The sequence below is a fragment of the Physella acuta genome, unplaced genomic scaffold (assembly GCF_028476545.2).
Source record: "Physella acuta isolate Inbredline_101_S28 unplaced genomic scaffold, ASM2847654v3 ptg000824l, whole genome shotgun sequence".
Lineage (NCBI taxonomy): Eukaryota > Metazoa > Mollusca > Gastropoda > Physidae > Physella > Physella acuta.
Window position 1 is genome coordinate 86,651 of NW_026732342.1, and position 16,623 is coordinate 103,273.

Genomic DNA, 16,623 nt, shown 5'->3' on the forward strand with positions numbered 1-16,623 from the left:
TTACTAAATATTATTTGTAACCAATAACAGTTTAGAAACCAGCTCCTAAATGTCCTCTATGTTTACTTTTATCATCTATCTTTCCGTTTGCGAATTAGCTTGGGGTATTAAAGTCGTTCACTAAATTGAATCAGACGGTTCCGCCGGCGCCCGGTAGTGTGCGATTTGGTAACCCGGGCTAGACTGCGAGCACTATGAGTTTATGCATTTAAGTTGTGTTTATGTTATGCGTGTTGCATTTGCATTGTGTTTTTTTTTTTTGAGTTTGCGTTTGTGTTTTCGTTTGTGGTTTTTTTTTTTTGCGTTTGCGTTTGCATTGTGTTTGTGTTGTTTTCGTGTTAGCGTTTTCTTTTGTGTTTGTGTTATGTTTTCTTTTATTACTTTCTCGTATATACGAAGTATAGAGAAAGTCTTGTAATCGTGGAAAAAAAAATCAAGATTTTTGCAAATCTCGACGTTTTACACCTCACTGAGTCGGAAAAACATAGTGCAATCTTGTCCGTATGTCTATTTCCGATATATAAATAAAATTTCACATGTAATTAAAAGTTCTAACTCTCTGCCTTCTTTCAAATTTTGAGTAATTTCCGTTGACCGGAAGTAGTAATTTACGCAATTTCCGATTTCTCAAAAACGCATGTGAATTTATAAAGTACTAATAATATCCCGCACTATTATGAACATTTTATTTGTCGTTCACTTGTTGTGCAATTCTTTTTTTTTTACGAGATTCTATTCTATTTTTAAAATTTTAAGTAATTAAAAAAGTGTAAGTAATTAAAAATGGATTAAAAATATTGTCTATGTCTCGAGTTGCCAGCCCCCGTAGTGTTATAGATCTGGTTATATAAGAATATTCGAGAAAGTTTAGGGGAGATCACTACCGGTTTATTTTTGTATTTATTATTTATGTTGTGTTTGCGTTAGTGTTTAGCTTTGTTTAGCAATCAATGGAAAAATTCCTGACCATCTTTAAATTGTTTTGGGGGTCGTCCATAAATGACGTCACATTCTTATGGGGAGGGGTCATCGTGCCAAATTTGACGAGCATGCGGCGCCGGGAAGTGCCCTAACGGGCACTTGACCACTTTGCTTTATATATATAGATGAAATGGATAGCTATTATATTTAGGCGATGATGCATCCCCCTCCCCCGTTTGACAATAAATATAGATCAAATGACACAGACTTGCTGAATCTTTCAGCTGGTTGATTGGGAAACAACTTGCTATTTTCGGCAGCATCATCTTAACTTGGTTATATCCCCTTAAGGAAAAGTCAACTCATTCACTTCAGTATTCAAAAGATTTTGGGGTCCACTAGAGGCAACACTTTGGTGTACTAATGCACAAAGGACTGAGATTTTGGGGTCCACTACAGGCAGAGCCGGCGTTAGGGGTACGCGGGGCCTATGGCCAACCATCCGCGCGGGGCCTTATATTTTTTTCATTGGTGTATAATTAAATAAAACATGTACAGTGAGGCGTTTTTTTTTTTCTTCTCAACGCGAATTAATATTTATAACGATATGTATGGTATTTTTAAGCTGTTTATCAATGTCGTATTAACATTAAGACACTGATTAACAAATAATTTGTTTACTTAGAAGTGCTTTTGAAACGTTGCTTGTTTCTGTTAAGGCTTTTTGTTTGAAAAGTAAAAAATAAAACAGATATAAGTTTGATACACGCATTAAAGAGACGATGAACGTCAGCTTCAAACCTGATTTTTTTACATTAATGTTTATTTAAGAAAATCTTACCAGAAAGTTCACAAACGAAGATCTACTTTTCTTGCCTTTCGTGACTGGAACTGTTAGCAAGATTCTGTAGGCGATCGCCGTATTGGGAAAGGAATCCCGAATACTCCAAATGTACTGAAGGCACTGTTTGGCTGACTTAATACCTTCGGGCACTTTGAAGCAACGTTAAGGGGGAAGGCTCCGGTAAAAAAAACTTTTTTAATACTCGTTAGAAAACAGTTATTTCTATACAGCTTTATTAAGATACATCCGCATATGCATTTCCACTTAAAAAAATTGGTGAAAAAATCTTGGTAACTATGACAACAGCGGCCATCTTGAAAAATTAACCCCTTCGTAGGTTTTCCACCATTCATAAAATATTACATTTTAAGCCCAATAAACAATCAATTCATAATCTTCTTCCATATTTTGGGGTAATCAGCTAAAAATTTTAAGTGCATATCTTCAAACTAATTTTTTATGAATTTTCAAAATTTGTGTCCGTTCAAAACACTTAACTTTGGGGAATTTTGGGGCATCATGTATCAAACATTATAGACTTTATAATTTGTTTAGTGTGCCTACACTATTTTAAAACAAGAATCACTATGGCCTTAACTATTTAATGAATATCCCTACACAGAGGCGTAGCGGGGGCGGGGGGGGGGGGGTTGCGGATCGCACCGGGTGACACCTTTTAGAGGGGTGACACCAAAGCAAAAATAGCAAAATATATAGAGAAAAACTTGAGGGGGGTGCAAATAGAAAGTTTGAGGTGTGGGGGGGGGGGGGGGCGCAAATCGAAAACTTGAGGGGGGTGCAAATCAAAAGTTTGAGGAGGGGGGGGGTGTACAAATCGAAAATTTGAAAAAATTTTCCCGGGAAGGGTCGCTACGCCTCGGGAAGGGGGGGGGGGGGTGACACCATTAAGTGCCGCACCGGGTGACACCCGACCTCGCTACGCCACTGTCCCTACAATTAATTAAAATAAACATGTGCTTAATCACTTTACGAATACCGTTAAATGAAAATGGACATAATTACTGTATAAATGCCCTTCAAAAATATAAAAATAAATACAAGTATAATGTATTTAAAGATGACCTGGCAATATATAAAATAAATATGAACATAATTACTGTATGGATGCCTATCAAACGTATCGTGGTGAATATGCATAAAAGATGTTACACAAAAGATGCCCATACAGTGTATAAATTATGATTTTAGGGATAAATACTCTGGATTTTCGGGGCATGTCCCCATCCGCTCCCCCCCCCATCCTCCTCTGCAAGCCATCATCAGGTCACTGACTGTTTACTACAGGCACCCCCGACTGCTCACTAAAAAAACGTCTTCAACGGTCCGCAAACAATAGGGTATCTTTTTACGTTTTTCCCGATTTTACTTCCCATGTCAGGTCGGGGGCTAATTCGCGACCGCCATCTCTAGTCACCTCAGGACAATAGCGAGTCGACCGTGCCAGCGATGTGTGACACTAATGTCTTCGTATCGAATAACGGTCTGTACCAGTCCATGCAGAGGATAACTCACTAACAACAGCCGTGGCCTCAGTTTTAACATCCAACAATTTCGGCCATTTAGTTTTTTTTTTTTTTTTTTAAATTTAATTCAGCAAAGATTATTTAAGTTTACAAACTAATTCAGGCAACAATGGCGTTGCTGAAGCGCGGGGCCCCTTCAAGCGCGGGGCCTATGGCGACCGCCCCGTTTGCCACCCCCTAACGCCGGCTCTGACTACAGGCAACACTTTGGTGTACTAATGCACAAAGGACTGATATACATTCATTCATTCTATAGAAGCCTATATAATTTGTCAGCTTAAAATGCTTGATCTTAACCTTAACTAGGCTAGAGAGGTGCTTGGCAGAACAGTTTGCTTCCGGTTTGTATGTTGTTTCAAAATAACGTCTGTGGTCATACACAATAACATTTTTAATAGTTAAAGGCTTTTATAATTTAATAGCCTCCTCACAAATGAAAAACAAATGCACTTCTTCTTTCTTCTTAATTTTTAGTGTTCGAAGGGAGCGAGCCATATCTGCCAGAGGGTTTGAACTCGATACTTTTTTCGAATGTATCAACCATGAGCTTTTGCCAACTCGACCATGCTTCCATCACAAAATTAAGGATATGTGTCAACTGGTTATGCGCCATTGACTCAGATTTCAGCCTGCTTTTCTTTTTGGATTTGCTTCCATAGCCTTTGTCCAACCAAGTACAAACTACAAGGCAGAAGTTGTTTGATTTTGGAGTTGTCTCTCCTAGAAGAGTGGCTGTCCCCAGCTAACGAGCCTCATCTGCCCGGGACTAATGCACTAAAAAGTAAACTTAATGTAACCTTACTAAAGCTTTATGATGGTATGGCTAAAAAGTAAAGCCTAGACGCCCAATGATGAAAATTCAACAAAGGTCTTATAATAATAATATTATAGAACATATCAATGAACTCCCTTTGAATGGGAAAATATAGTCCATATTTTTCAGTCATACCAGAATTGTTTTAGTAAGGTTACAAACTAAATTCATTTTTTTTTTTACTTTTTATTGCATTTTTTTAATTTGTGATTTTTCTTTTAACATAATAAAAAAATCTTTTCCTGAACTTAAAGTGTTTATTTTTTATGTGAGATGTATTAAACACCTTTTATTTTAGTCATTTGTTTAAAAAGAACTTTACCTAGTCTAAGACCAAATGTGGTGTTAAATCTGTCCAATGGCTTGTGATCTCTGGAGTTGAGTTACCTACCTTTAATTAGTTTGTGGTCAACAAAATCTGTCAACTGAAAAAAATTGGCACAGAACAAAAACAAGACAGTCTGTAGTCATATAGATAGAACAAGACAGTCTGTGGTGGATAGGCTATTGGTATTTAATAGCTTGAATAGAATTAAAATAATAATACAGTTATAATACATGCATGTATTCAGTTCATTCAAACAACAGAATAACAGCACACAATCATCACATAAGACTTCTTGACATTTACTTCTTGACAATCTGAATGACATCTTCATCTGCCATAAAATGGCTTAGGCCGACTCTCTGGGGGCTGTACTTGGCACTTTGGCCCTGGCATGGTGAGAAAGATTTTGATGTCAGTCATGTAATAGTTACAGTTTAGCATCAAGATAAACTACAAATAGTTACAGTTTAGCATCAAGATAAACTACAAATAGTTACAGTTTAGCATCAAGATAAACTACAAATAGTTACAGTTTAGCATCAAGATAAACTACAATCTTGATTATTGCATTTTTAAAAAGCAGGTTTTGAATGAACCCACAATTATGGTGTTGATTATAACAATAAAGAATCTGAATATACAAAAAAACAGTTTTCTAGTTAGTGTCATTTTTGACCAGCAATGTTTTCAAATTAACACTAAATATTGGGGGAATACGGTTAGGTTTAGATAAGTTTTACCCTAACCCTCTAGACCAGGGGTCGACAGCCTGCCGCTCGCAAGATGCAAGCAACTCATTTAATGTCAAGATGCAGCTCTCCAGTTCCATGCACAAATATTAAGAACGAGCCGTCCCGCGGCATAACATATGCCGCTATTTAGTTGTTGTTTTTTTTCTACTTTTCAGTAATTCATAATTTGTGAATTCGAAAATATTTCTTTAAAACACTATATGTAGCAAGATAAGAACCATAACCCCCCCACCTTCCCACCCCCCCCCCCTATGTTTAAAATCGTTTCAAACTAAATTATCTGCCCCTAATAGTCGTCACTAAACCCGGCTCTGCTTGTAAACATTTAGAGTGAACACAACTCACTAAGACCATGTAGGGGTGGGGGTGGTAGGGAGCTTGTTTTTACAGCTTGTTTTCTAGCGTCTCCCAGAAGAGAATTATATATATAGATTATAATACACATTCACTATAATACAAGTGGACAGCTCTAAAAGAAATGGAGTGCTGACGGTCTTAGGGTCAACATATTCACGCGAGCAAGGTTTTTTTTTGCATGAATATAATAAAACATTCATGTAATTATTGTAAATATTATACAATAATAATAGTTATATCATTTTATTATTCTAGCAGAGGTAGCTAAAATACGTTAATATGTTTTGTATGAAACATTTGTAAGTTTGTAGATGAATAAATATTATTTCATTTTTAAAGCTATTTATTTTAAATAAAAAATCAAATTCATGTACCTAAACTAAATCAAATAACATAATATTGAAATAAATAAGTGGCTTTTTTTAAATCTGACAAATTTTGTAAACTTTAACTTTTGGCTTATCTGTCTCAAAAGATTGTCGAATTCTGCTCTAGACTTTTTGTTTCTTAAATTAGTTGGGTACAAGTCAATAGGACTACAGCCAAATTATTCAAGAGTATAAAATATCTACCCAACATAACTAGACAATAGAGAAACTAAACCATTCAACTGTATAAAATATCTACCCAACATAACTAGACAATAGAGAAACTAAACCATTCAACAGTATAAAATATCTACCCAACATAACTAAACAATAGAGAAACTAAACCATTCAACAGTATAAAATATCTACCCAACATAACTAAACAATAGAGAAACTAAATCGTTCAACTGTATAAAATATCTACCCAACATAACTAAACAATAGAGAAACTAAATCGTTCAACTGTATAAAATATATACTCAACATAACAACAGAGAAACTAAATAAACAACTTCAGCAATATAACCTACTTACCCAAACCAAAGCATATTTAAAAGTTTCTGCTATGGATCTGTGTATCACATGGCACTGAAAATTGTGACATATGTAGACAATCATGACATGACAGATGTAGACAATCATGACAGATGTAGACAATCATGACACATGTAGACAATCATGAGACATGTAGACAATCATGACATATGTAGACAATCATGACATGACAGATGTAGGCAATCATGACATGACAGTTGTAGACAATCAAGACATATGAAGACAATCATGACATGACAGATGTAGACAATCATGACAGATGTAGACAATCATGACATGACAGATGCAGACAATCATGACAGATGTAGACAACCGTGACATGACAGATGCAGACAATCATGACATGACAGATGAAGACAATCAATAATCAATCGGCTGTATTACAGCAAACATATTGAATAAACTAGTTATAAAAAAAAAATAAAAAAAAATTTCAACAGACTAATGCACTCACACACATGACATGTTTGAAATTTGTTTAAATTGAAAAAAAAAAAGAATTTTTTTTTCCAAAACCAGATCAGGCGAGAAATAAGTATCCAATGTTTGAGTTCTGTGTTTGTATATATATATATATATATATATATATATATATATATATATATATATATATATATATATATATGAGGGGGGGGGGGCAGAATTTTTTTTGCGGGGTGGCCCTTTTTTTCTAGTTCCGCCACTGCTCCATGACTAGGTACAGATAAAACAGTACTAGACACCTCACCCCGGCAGTCCGTACATAAAATTGCAATATATAAAAAAAAGTACGTAACTGGTGATGTTTGGGTCATGTTAAGTTCCTGTCATGGCTGCGCCCATGAACCAAATGTTTTGGTGTGTTTACCATTTACAATTTACTATGTCTACATCTAACTATGTCTAAAAGAAGGATCAACCAACACAGGCGACCAGATTACTGAGTCAAAATATTAACGATAATTCATGTACAAATGTTAATCAAAATAATAAAATTAATCTAGTTGTTATATCCATAGTTTTTATTTCTTTATTGAGAGTCTGTTGTGTGTACATTAAACTCAGGGGGATGGGCATTTTTGGTTGAGGAGCTATGGGTTCAAAGGGTTATTGTAATGCATCAATCCTTACTCACTAATGACTTCCACACACAATAGTACCAACAATTTATTTTTGTCATGTGCTAACATGAAGGAGTAAAGGTTTCAACATTTCAATCATGTTAGAACATATTCATTATTGTGAATAAAAAAAGAATTATTTGCCACAAATTTTCTTACCACGTGCTCCACTGTTGCACCTCTTCGTAAAATTAAACCATCTTCAAAATCAGGTCGCTCTGAAAATGTTTTGAAGGTTTATGTCAATGTAGCAGCAAAATGTCAAATGCTACATAGTCATGTGGTCAGTTATGGCTCCAGCAAAATGTCAACAGCACCATCATGATTGTTCCAACAGCACCATCATGATTGTACCAACAGCACCATCATGATTGTTCCAACAGCACCATCATGATTGTACCAACAGCACCATCATGATTGTACCAACAGCACCATCATGATTGTTCCAACAGCACCATCATGATTGTTCCAACAGCACCATCATGACTGTACCAACAGCACCATCATGATTGTTCCAACAGCACCATCATGATTGTTCCAACAGCACCATCATGATTGTACTAACAGCACCATCATGATTGTTCCAACAGCACCATCATGATTGTACCAACAGCACCATCATGATTGTACCAACAGCCACAGCACCATCATGATTGTACCAACAGCACCATCATGATTGTTCCAACAGCACCATCATGATTGTTCCAACAGCACCATCATGATTGTTCCAACAGCACCATCATGATTGTACCAACAGCACCATCATGATTGTTCCAACAGCACCATCATGATTGTACCAACAGCACCATCATGATTGTTCCAACAGCACCATCATGATTGTTCCAACAGACACAGCACCATCATGACTGTACCAACAGACACAGCACCATCATGATTGTACCAACAGCACCATCATGATTGTACCAACAGCCACAGCACCATCATGATTGTACCAACAGCACCATCATGATTGTTCCAACAGCACCATCATGATTGTACCAACAGCACCATCATGATTGTACCAACAGCACCATCATGATTGTTCCAACAGCACCATCATGACTGTACCAACAGCACCATCATGACTGTACCAACAGCACCATCATGATTGTTCCAACAGCACCATCATGATTGTACCAACAGCACCATCATGATTGTACCAACAGCACCATCATGATTGTACCAACAGCACCATCATGATTGTTCCAACAGCACCATCATGATTGTACCAACAGCACCATCATGATTGTACCAACAGCACCATCATGATTGTACCAACAGCACCATCATGATTGTACCAACAGCACCATCATGATTGTACCAACAGCACCATCATGATTGTACCAACAGCACCATCATGATTGTACCAACAGCACCATCATGATTGTTCCAACAGCACCATCATGATTGTACCAACAGCACCATCATGATTGTTCCAACAGCACCATCATGATTGTACCAACAGCACCATCATGATTGTACCAACAGCACCATCATGATTGTACCAACAGCACCATCATGATTGTACCAACAGCACCATCATGATTGTACCAACAGCACCATCATGATTGTACCAACAGCACCATCATGATTGTACCAACAGCACCATCATGATTGTACCAACAGCACCATCATGATTGTACCAACAGCACCATCATGATTGTACCAATAGCACCATCATGATTGTTCCAACAGCCACAGCAACATCATGACTGTACCAACAGCCACAGCACCATCATGATTGTACCAACAGTCATGATTCTTGACTTACCCCCTCTTTTTTTTGTGTAGACTCTCAACAAGGCCAGATGTTCCCACATTTCTTCTAACAAGTAGTCCAAGTTCATTTTCATGTTACAACTGTAACATAGAGCATTGTATATTACAACTGAAACATAGAGCATTGTATATTACAACTGTAACATAGAGCATTGTATATTACAACTGAAACATAGAACATTGTATATTACAACTGTAACATAGAGCATTGTATATTACAACCAAGTTCATTTTCATGTTACAACTGAAACATAGAGCATTGTATATTACAACTGTAACATAGAGCATTGTATATTACAACCAAGTTCATTTTCATGTTACAACTGAAACATAGAGCATTGTATATTACAACTGTAACATAGAGCATTGTATATTACAACCGTGTCAGACAGCTATATAACAGCACCAACTATTGTGAGACAGCTATTAACAACTATTGTGTGAGACAGCTATATAACAACTATTGTGTGAGACAGCTATATAACAACTACTGTGTGAGACAGCTATATAACAACTATTGTGTGAGACAGCTATATAACAACTATAACAGCTCTATTACCTTACAACAACAGTGTGAGGTTGCCTGGCTAATCTGTCAACCTCTTCTATAGATATTTGATCTATCTTGTTGTAAACCTACAAGAAAAGATTTTATTAAAAAGTATTTGTCCAAAATGTGTTTATTATCATATTTGTGGGTGAAAACTAATTCTCTGGCCTTCTGATGTAGCATGCATGGGCAGAAGAAACATTGAACTATCAAACAATACTCACGTATAAGCAAGGCATATAGACCCTGTTGCCAAGGATCACATCAACAAACTCATCGGAGCTACAGTCTTCCCTAAATAAAACTTCTGCATTGAAGATTTCTGAACTAGTGTTAAAGAACATTTTACAGACTTTGTACACTTTCATCAATCACGCAAAATATTTTTCCCCACCAGTTGTCCCAAATTTCCCAACCAACTTGACCTACCAGTTGTCACTGATTTACCACCCACCAGTTGTCACAAATTTACCACCCACCTTGACCCATCAGTTGTCACTAAGTTACCACCCACCAGTTGTCACTGATTTACCACCCACAAGTTGTCACAAATTTACCACCCACCTATTGTCACAAATTTACCACCCACCAGTTGTCACAAATTTACCACCCACCTTGACCCACCAGTTGTCACAAAATATTTCTCCTGACTTGCCACCATAAAACAATGAAGTTGATTGGTTGTTTGAAAGGTGCCACCATAAAACAATGAAGTTGATAGGTTGTTTGAAAGGTGCCACCATAAAACAATGGAGTTGATTGGTTATTTGAAAGGTGCCACCATAAAACAATAAAGTTGATTGGTTGTTTGAAAGGTGCCACCATAAAACAATGAAGTTGATTGGTTGTTTGAAAGGTGCCACCATAAAACAATGAAGTTGATTGGTTGTTTGAAAGGTGCCACCATAAAACAATGAAGTTGATAGGTTGTTTGAAAGGTGCCACCATAAAACAATGAAGTTGATTGGTTGTTTGAAAGGTGCCACCATAAAACAATGAAGTTGATTGGTTGTTTGAAAGGTGCCACCATAAAACAATAAAGTTGATTGGTTGTTTGAAAGGATACTGTATTCATGCAGGATTAGCTGCACCATTTTCTCATTTGTTTTTGTAAGAGGCACCATAGAGTTAAAAGAAATTCCACCACCTTTTTTTTGCTGCAATTAGATGTTTCATTTTAGACAACATACAATATTAGAATAAACCCAGTCAAGTCAATGAATCAATACTGTACCTTGAAATATATATTTGGTTTCCTTGTATTTAGACGTATTCCAACCTCCTCTAACTCTTTTTCAAGCAGCTCCCTGCAAATACAAGTGAATACTTTCAACTGCCTACAAATACAAGTGAATACTATGTAATTTTGACAAATCTCTACATAGCTAATCATAGCCAAAAAGGTTGAGCTCTACAAAACACACTAGAGCTATAATTAGCAATTGATCACTGACCTTTTATAAATTGACTTTAGCAGGTTTTAGTTCAGTAAAAGAAATAAAAACATCTGGCTAAATAATGTACGTGGTTTGTATATATATTTGTTAAAGCTCAGTTCAATGATCTCATGCTTCAGTTGTCCACTAAATAAAACCCACCTTCAATCTGCTGCAACATTTTCTGCTCGCACAGTTTTTGTTGCAACAAAGTTGAGAGAAATAACACCAACCTTTGAATATCACCTTTTGTTGCGTCCAACATAATAATAATTAAATCTGCAGTTCTGGCTACAGCAATCACCTGCCTTCCTCGCCCCTTACCTAAAGATGGACGTACAAGTTTTAAACAGAATGCGGACATGCAGCAACATTAAACCTACTCAAATATTTTTTAATTACTTATTACAATTGTTTAACAATTAAGTGATTACACCTTATCGGGAGATGAAAACAAAGAAAGTGTGGTGGTTGTGTAATCAAACCAGTAAGTGTACATCAATGTGCTACACATATGCATCAATGCACTCCATGTGTACATCAATGCAATCCATGTGTACATCAATGTGCTACACATATGCATCAATGCACTCCATGTGTACATCAATGTGCTACACATGAGCATCAATGCACTCCATGTGTACATCAAAGTGTTACATATGTGCATCAATGCACTCAATGTGTACATCAATGCACTCCATGTGTACATCAATGTGCAACATATGTGCATCAATGCACTCCATGTGTACATCAATGTGCTACATATGTGCATCAATGCACTCCATGTGTACATCAATATGCATCAATGCACTCCATGTGTACATCAATGTGCATCAATGCACTCCATGTGTACATCAATGCACTCCATGTGTACAACATCAATGTGCATAAATGCACTCCGTGTGTACATCAATGTGCTACTGTAAAGAACGAGTGAAGGGGATGAATGGGGGTAAATATTGTTTGTACTTGGTACCCTATCCCGTTCGTCCTTGTTCACTTCTCGTACTGTGTGAGTTGTAATAGTCGGGTTTGTACCAGTTTATGAAAGGGTATATAAGGTGTGTGAAAACGTATGTGATAGCCTCAGTTTTGTCCAGATCTCCAAGGTTAATATAGGTTAGGTCTATACTAGTTTTTAGCCACTGTATCATAGTTTTACTAGCTTGTGTATATTGTGCTTAAAATAGACTGGGTTAGGTGTAGATATTATTAAATTCTTTTAGTTTTAACAAGCCTTTGTGTTCATTCAGTCTTGTTTTGTAACCCGTTTGTGGTTGTTTGTCTTATATGTTGCACTAAGCATCAGATCACCCGAACACCGTGTGTTCACAACAGCTATACATGTGCATCAATGCACTCCATGTGTACATCAATGTGGTTTGCATGTACATCAATGTACACCATGTGTACATCAATGTGGTTTGCATGTACATCAATGTACACCATGTGTACTTACCTTGTGCAGCCCCTTCAATAATTCCAGGCAAGTCAAGCAGCTGGATGTTAGCACCATTATACTGGAACATACAACATACACGTACAACTGTTAGCACCATTATACTGGAACATACAACATACACGTACAACTGTTAGCACCATTATACTGGAACATACAACATACATGTACAACTGTTAGCACCATTATACTGGAACATACAACATACACGTACAACTGTTAGCACCATTATACTGGAACATACAACATACACGTACAACTGTTAGCACCATTATACTGGAACATACAACATACACGTACAACTGTTAGCACCATTATACTGAAACATACAACATACACGTACAACTGTTAGCACCATTATACTGGAACATACAACATACACGTACAACTGTTAGCACCATTATACTGGAACATACAACATACACGTACAACTGTTAGCACCATTATACTGGAACATACAACATACAACACGTAAAACTGTACTGGAACATACAACATACACTACAATATACATGTAAAACTGTTAGCACCATTATACTGGAATGGAAAGTTGTTCAAATGTAAGATGTCATCAACTACAACATACACGTAAAACTGTCATCAACTACAACATACACGTAAAACTGCTATCAACTACAACATACACATAAACTGTCATCAACTACAACATACATGTAAAACTGCTATCAACTACAACATACACATAAACTGTCATCAACTACAACATACACGTAAAACTTTCATCAACTACAACATACATGTAAACTGTCATCAACTACAACATACATGTAAAACTGCTATCAACTACAACATACACATAAACTGTCATCAACTACAACATACACGTAAAACTTTCATCAACTACAACATACATGTAAACTGTCATCAACTACAACATACATGTAAAACTGCTATCAACTACAACATACACCTAAAACTGTCATCAACTACAACATACATGTAAAACTGCTATCAACTACAACATACACATAAACTGTCATCAACTACAACATACATGTAAAACTGCCATCAACTACAACATACATGTAAAACCATGGACAAGACACACATAGCTTATATGGACAAGACACACATAGAATATAAGATGGAGAAGAGAGTTCACGTACCTCAATAACACCAGGGATGCATGTCAATGTTGTGAATTCATAAGAGGCTGATTCACTGTGGGTTGAAGTCATTGTATTCAATAAAGTTGACTGGTCAGAGAAAGTGGCAACAGTTGAATCATACAGTACACAGATACTAAATGTACAAGGTCTTTTCTTCTTTGCAAACCCAATATACTATTTATGAGTAGTGTCACAGAAAGCTTGTAGTCAAACATGGCACAAGTGTCAAACTTACCTAACCAACTGAAGGAAATCGTATCAAAACTTACCTTACCAACTGAAGGAAATCCTATCAAAACTTACCTTACCAACTGAAGGAAATCGTATCAAAACTTACCTTACCAACTGAAGGAAATCCTATCAAAACTTACCTTACCAACTGAAGGAAATCGTATCAAAACTTACCTTACCAACTGAAGGAAATCCTATCAAAACTTACCTTACCAACTGAAGGAAATCCTATCAATGCTACACGTGCATCTCCAGATTTCATCACATCAAACCCTTCCCCCTGGTTTAGAACATTGCAGAACATGAAAACCTCTTTATAATAGAATAAATAGACCACTTTTCACTTTATAACAGAACAATAGACTAAATTTTCCTTAATACTAGAACAGTAGACTACGTTTCACTTTACAATAGAATGATAGATTACGTTTTCCTTTATTACAGAACAATAGGCTACTTTAAACATTTCTTGAAATAAAAACTTCACAAAACATATAAATCACATACAAAGAACATACATTTTACTTCAAAATCAATGCAATAAGGATAATTATATTTGAAATTATGTTTGTTTTAAAATAAAAAGAAAAAACTGAGTTCCAACCTTTTGTCCAGTTTTACCAGATGGTTCTAGCAACTGCTGTCTTAACTTGGCAATCTTGGCCTTTAGGAGACCCAAATGATATTCAGTTGCTGCAAAGTTTTGGTTTATTAATAGGCAAAAAACAACTAATGTATTTATCAAATATATTTTACCAAAGAAGATGTGACTACAACAGCTTTGGAATTGATTTCTTAGACAAAGTATAATTTTAGCTGTATATCAACACAGTATGACTAACCTTTATTCTTTTGAGTTCTTGAAATTTCCCTTTCAATTTCTTGAATTTTCTCCAGGATACCCATGATTAAATTTTAAATGAAATAAAATCTGAAAATATAAATTACATTTTGATGGCCATTATGCCAGGACCTTGAGAATTTAGTCAAGTATGATCTATTACATGTCAGTCATTTAGCTCACGTACATTGGATAGATTATCACACTCTACTACCACACATTGCATATTTAAATAAAAAATAATCAAAATGATATTGTAGGCTACCTTAAACAGACTAAACCTAAAAGTAACTAGCAGCAACACTAATTAAAAACTATAGGCGAAGTGAATTATTAATATGCCCAAGTAATCTAAATATATAATTCTTTTCATCATGGACAAGACAACGCAAGCAGACTATCTAACCCTCCTCCCGCCCCCTACTTTGTCTACAGGCATGTGCAACAGACCATGTCGCTACCATCCCCACCAGTCTGGTGAGCTGTGGTTTACCCCGATTGTTACTATCATAGAGCCGGGTCAAATTAGTGATGGCTATTAGAGGCAAATAATTTAGCTTTTTAACTATTTGAAACTAAGGAGAGGCAACAATTTCTGCTTGATCTTTTCATTGCTGTCTGTAAACTGTCATCAGGGACAGCTGCTTTCACAGGGGGAGAGGGGGTAGTGTTGAATTTACAAATTATGAAGAAGTAGAAAATAAGACAACTAAATAGTGGTGTATGTAACGCTGTGGGACGGATCAATTGTTATTATTATTAGGCCCAATTTTAATTATTTCATTGGACTAGGCCGATTTGGAATTATTAAATATTAAAATATTATAAGCCTACTAATAATATTACTATTACTAAATTAATGTAACAGTAAGATGAATAAGATTTAGGTTTTAAAAAATGTTTCATGTAGGTTTACTTGTTTGGAAGTCGCTATTCGGACCCTTGCCCTAAGTATTCATCTAAGCTATTAAAGCTATCACTAGTGTTGTATGCTTGTTTTTTTATTATTATTTTTTTATGGATTCTATATCTTTTCTAAATTTTGATTTTTTAATTAGCCACTTCTAAACGCCATTGCTCTAATGATCATCTTCTCCCTGCTGGGCCAAGTGGGTCATAAATTACATAAAATGAATCCTCTGCTTCTCTGCTATCTAAGAAAAGCAGTGGTTGTTACCTCAGAAGTAGATTAGTAGTTTTATTTGGGCTTTTGTGCTGATAGGGTCCTAATACCACACGACTCTTAGTGCCATGCTTTACGCCAGAGCCGGCATTTGGGGGTGGCAAACAGGGTCCAGCGCTTGAAGCACCGTCATTGTTGTCTGAATTAGTTTGTAAACTTTAAATGATCCGATTGATCGTTGCTGAATTCAATTGGGAAAAACTGAGACCACGGTTGGTGTTACTGAGTTTTCACCCACCTGAACTAGGACAGACTGTTATTCTAATAGAAAGACATTAGTGTCACACCTCGCTGTGTGCAGGGTATGGTCGCCTCGCATTTGACCTGAGGTGACTGGAGATGGCGAATTAGCCCCCAACCTGACATGGGATGTAAATTTCGGAAAACATGTAATGAGATACCCTATTGTATTCGGACAGATGAAGACGTTT

The 16,623-nt window shown here is 36.3% G+C and overlaps 1 protein-coding gene across 2 annotated transcripts; it reads right to left on the minus strand.

Moving 5' to 3' along the window:
• Positions 1-4,618: 4,618 nt before the first annotated feature.
• LOC131951739 (developmentally-regulated GTP-binding protein 2) lies at positions 4,619-15,099 on the minus strand. Of its 2 annotated transcripts, XM_059314119.1 has the most exons (14): positions 15,011-15,099; positions 14,773-14,861; positions 14,377-14,448; positions 13,935-14,024; positions 12,808-12,868; positions 11,582-11,672; positions 11,147-11,219; positions 10,979-11,069; positions 10,137-10,234; positions 9,922-9,998; positions 9,355-9,443; positions 7,743-7,801; positions 6,463-6,516; positions 4,619-4,837 (listed from the first exon to the last, which is right to left on the minus strand). In XM_059314119.1, exons 1-14 carry the CDS (start codon positions 15,072-15,074, stop codon positions 4,751-4,753), a joined length of 1,095 nt encoding a protein of 364 aa, XP_059170102.1. In that variant the 5' UTR covers positions 15,075-15,099; the 3' UTR covers positions 4,619-4,750. The 2 variants fall into 2 exon arrangements, with proteins under 2 accessions (XP_059170102.1, XP_059170103.1); XM_059314120.1 differs by lacking the exon at positions 14,377-14,448.
• Positions 15,100-16,623: the final 1,524 nt, after the last annotated feature.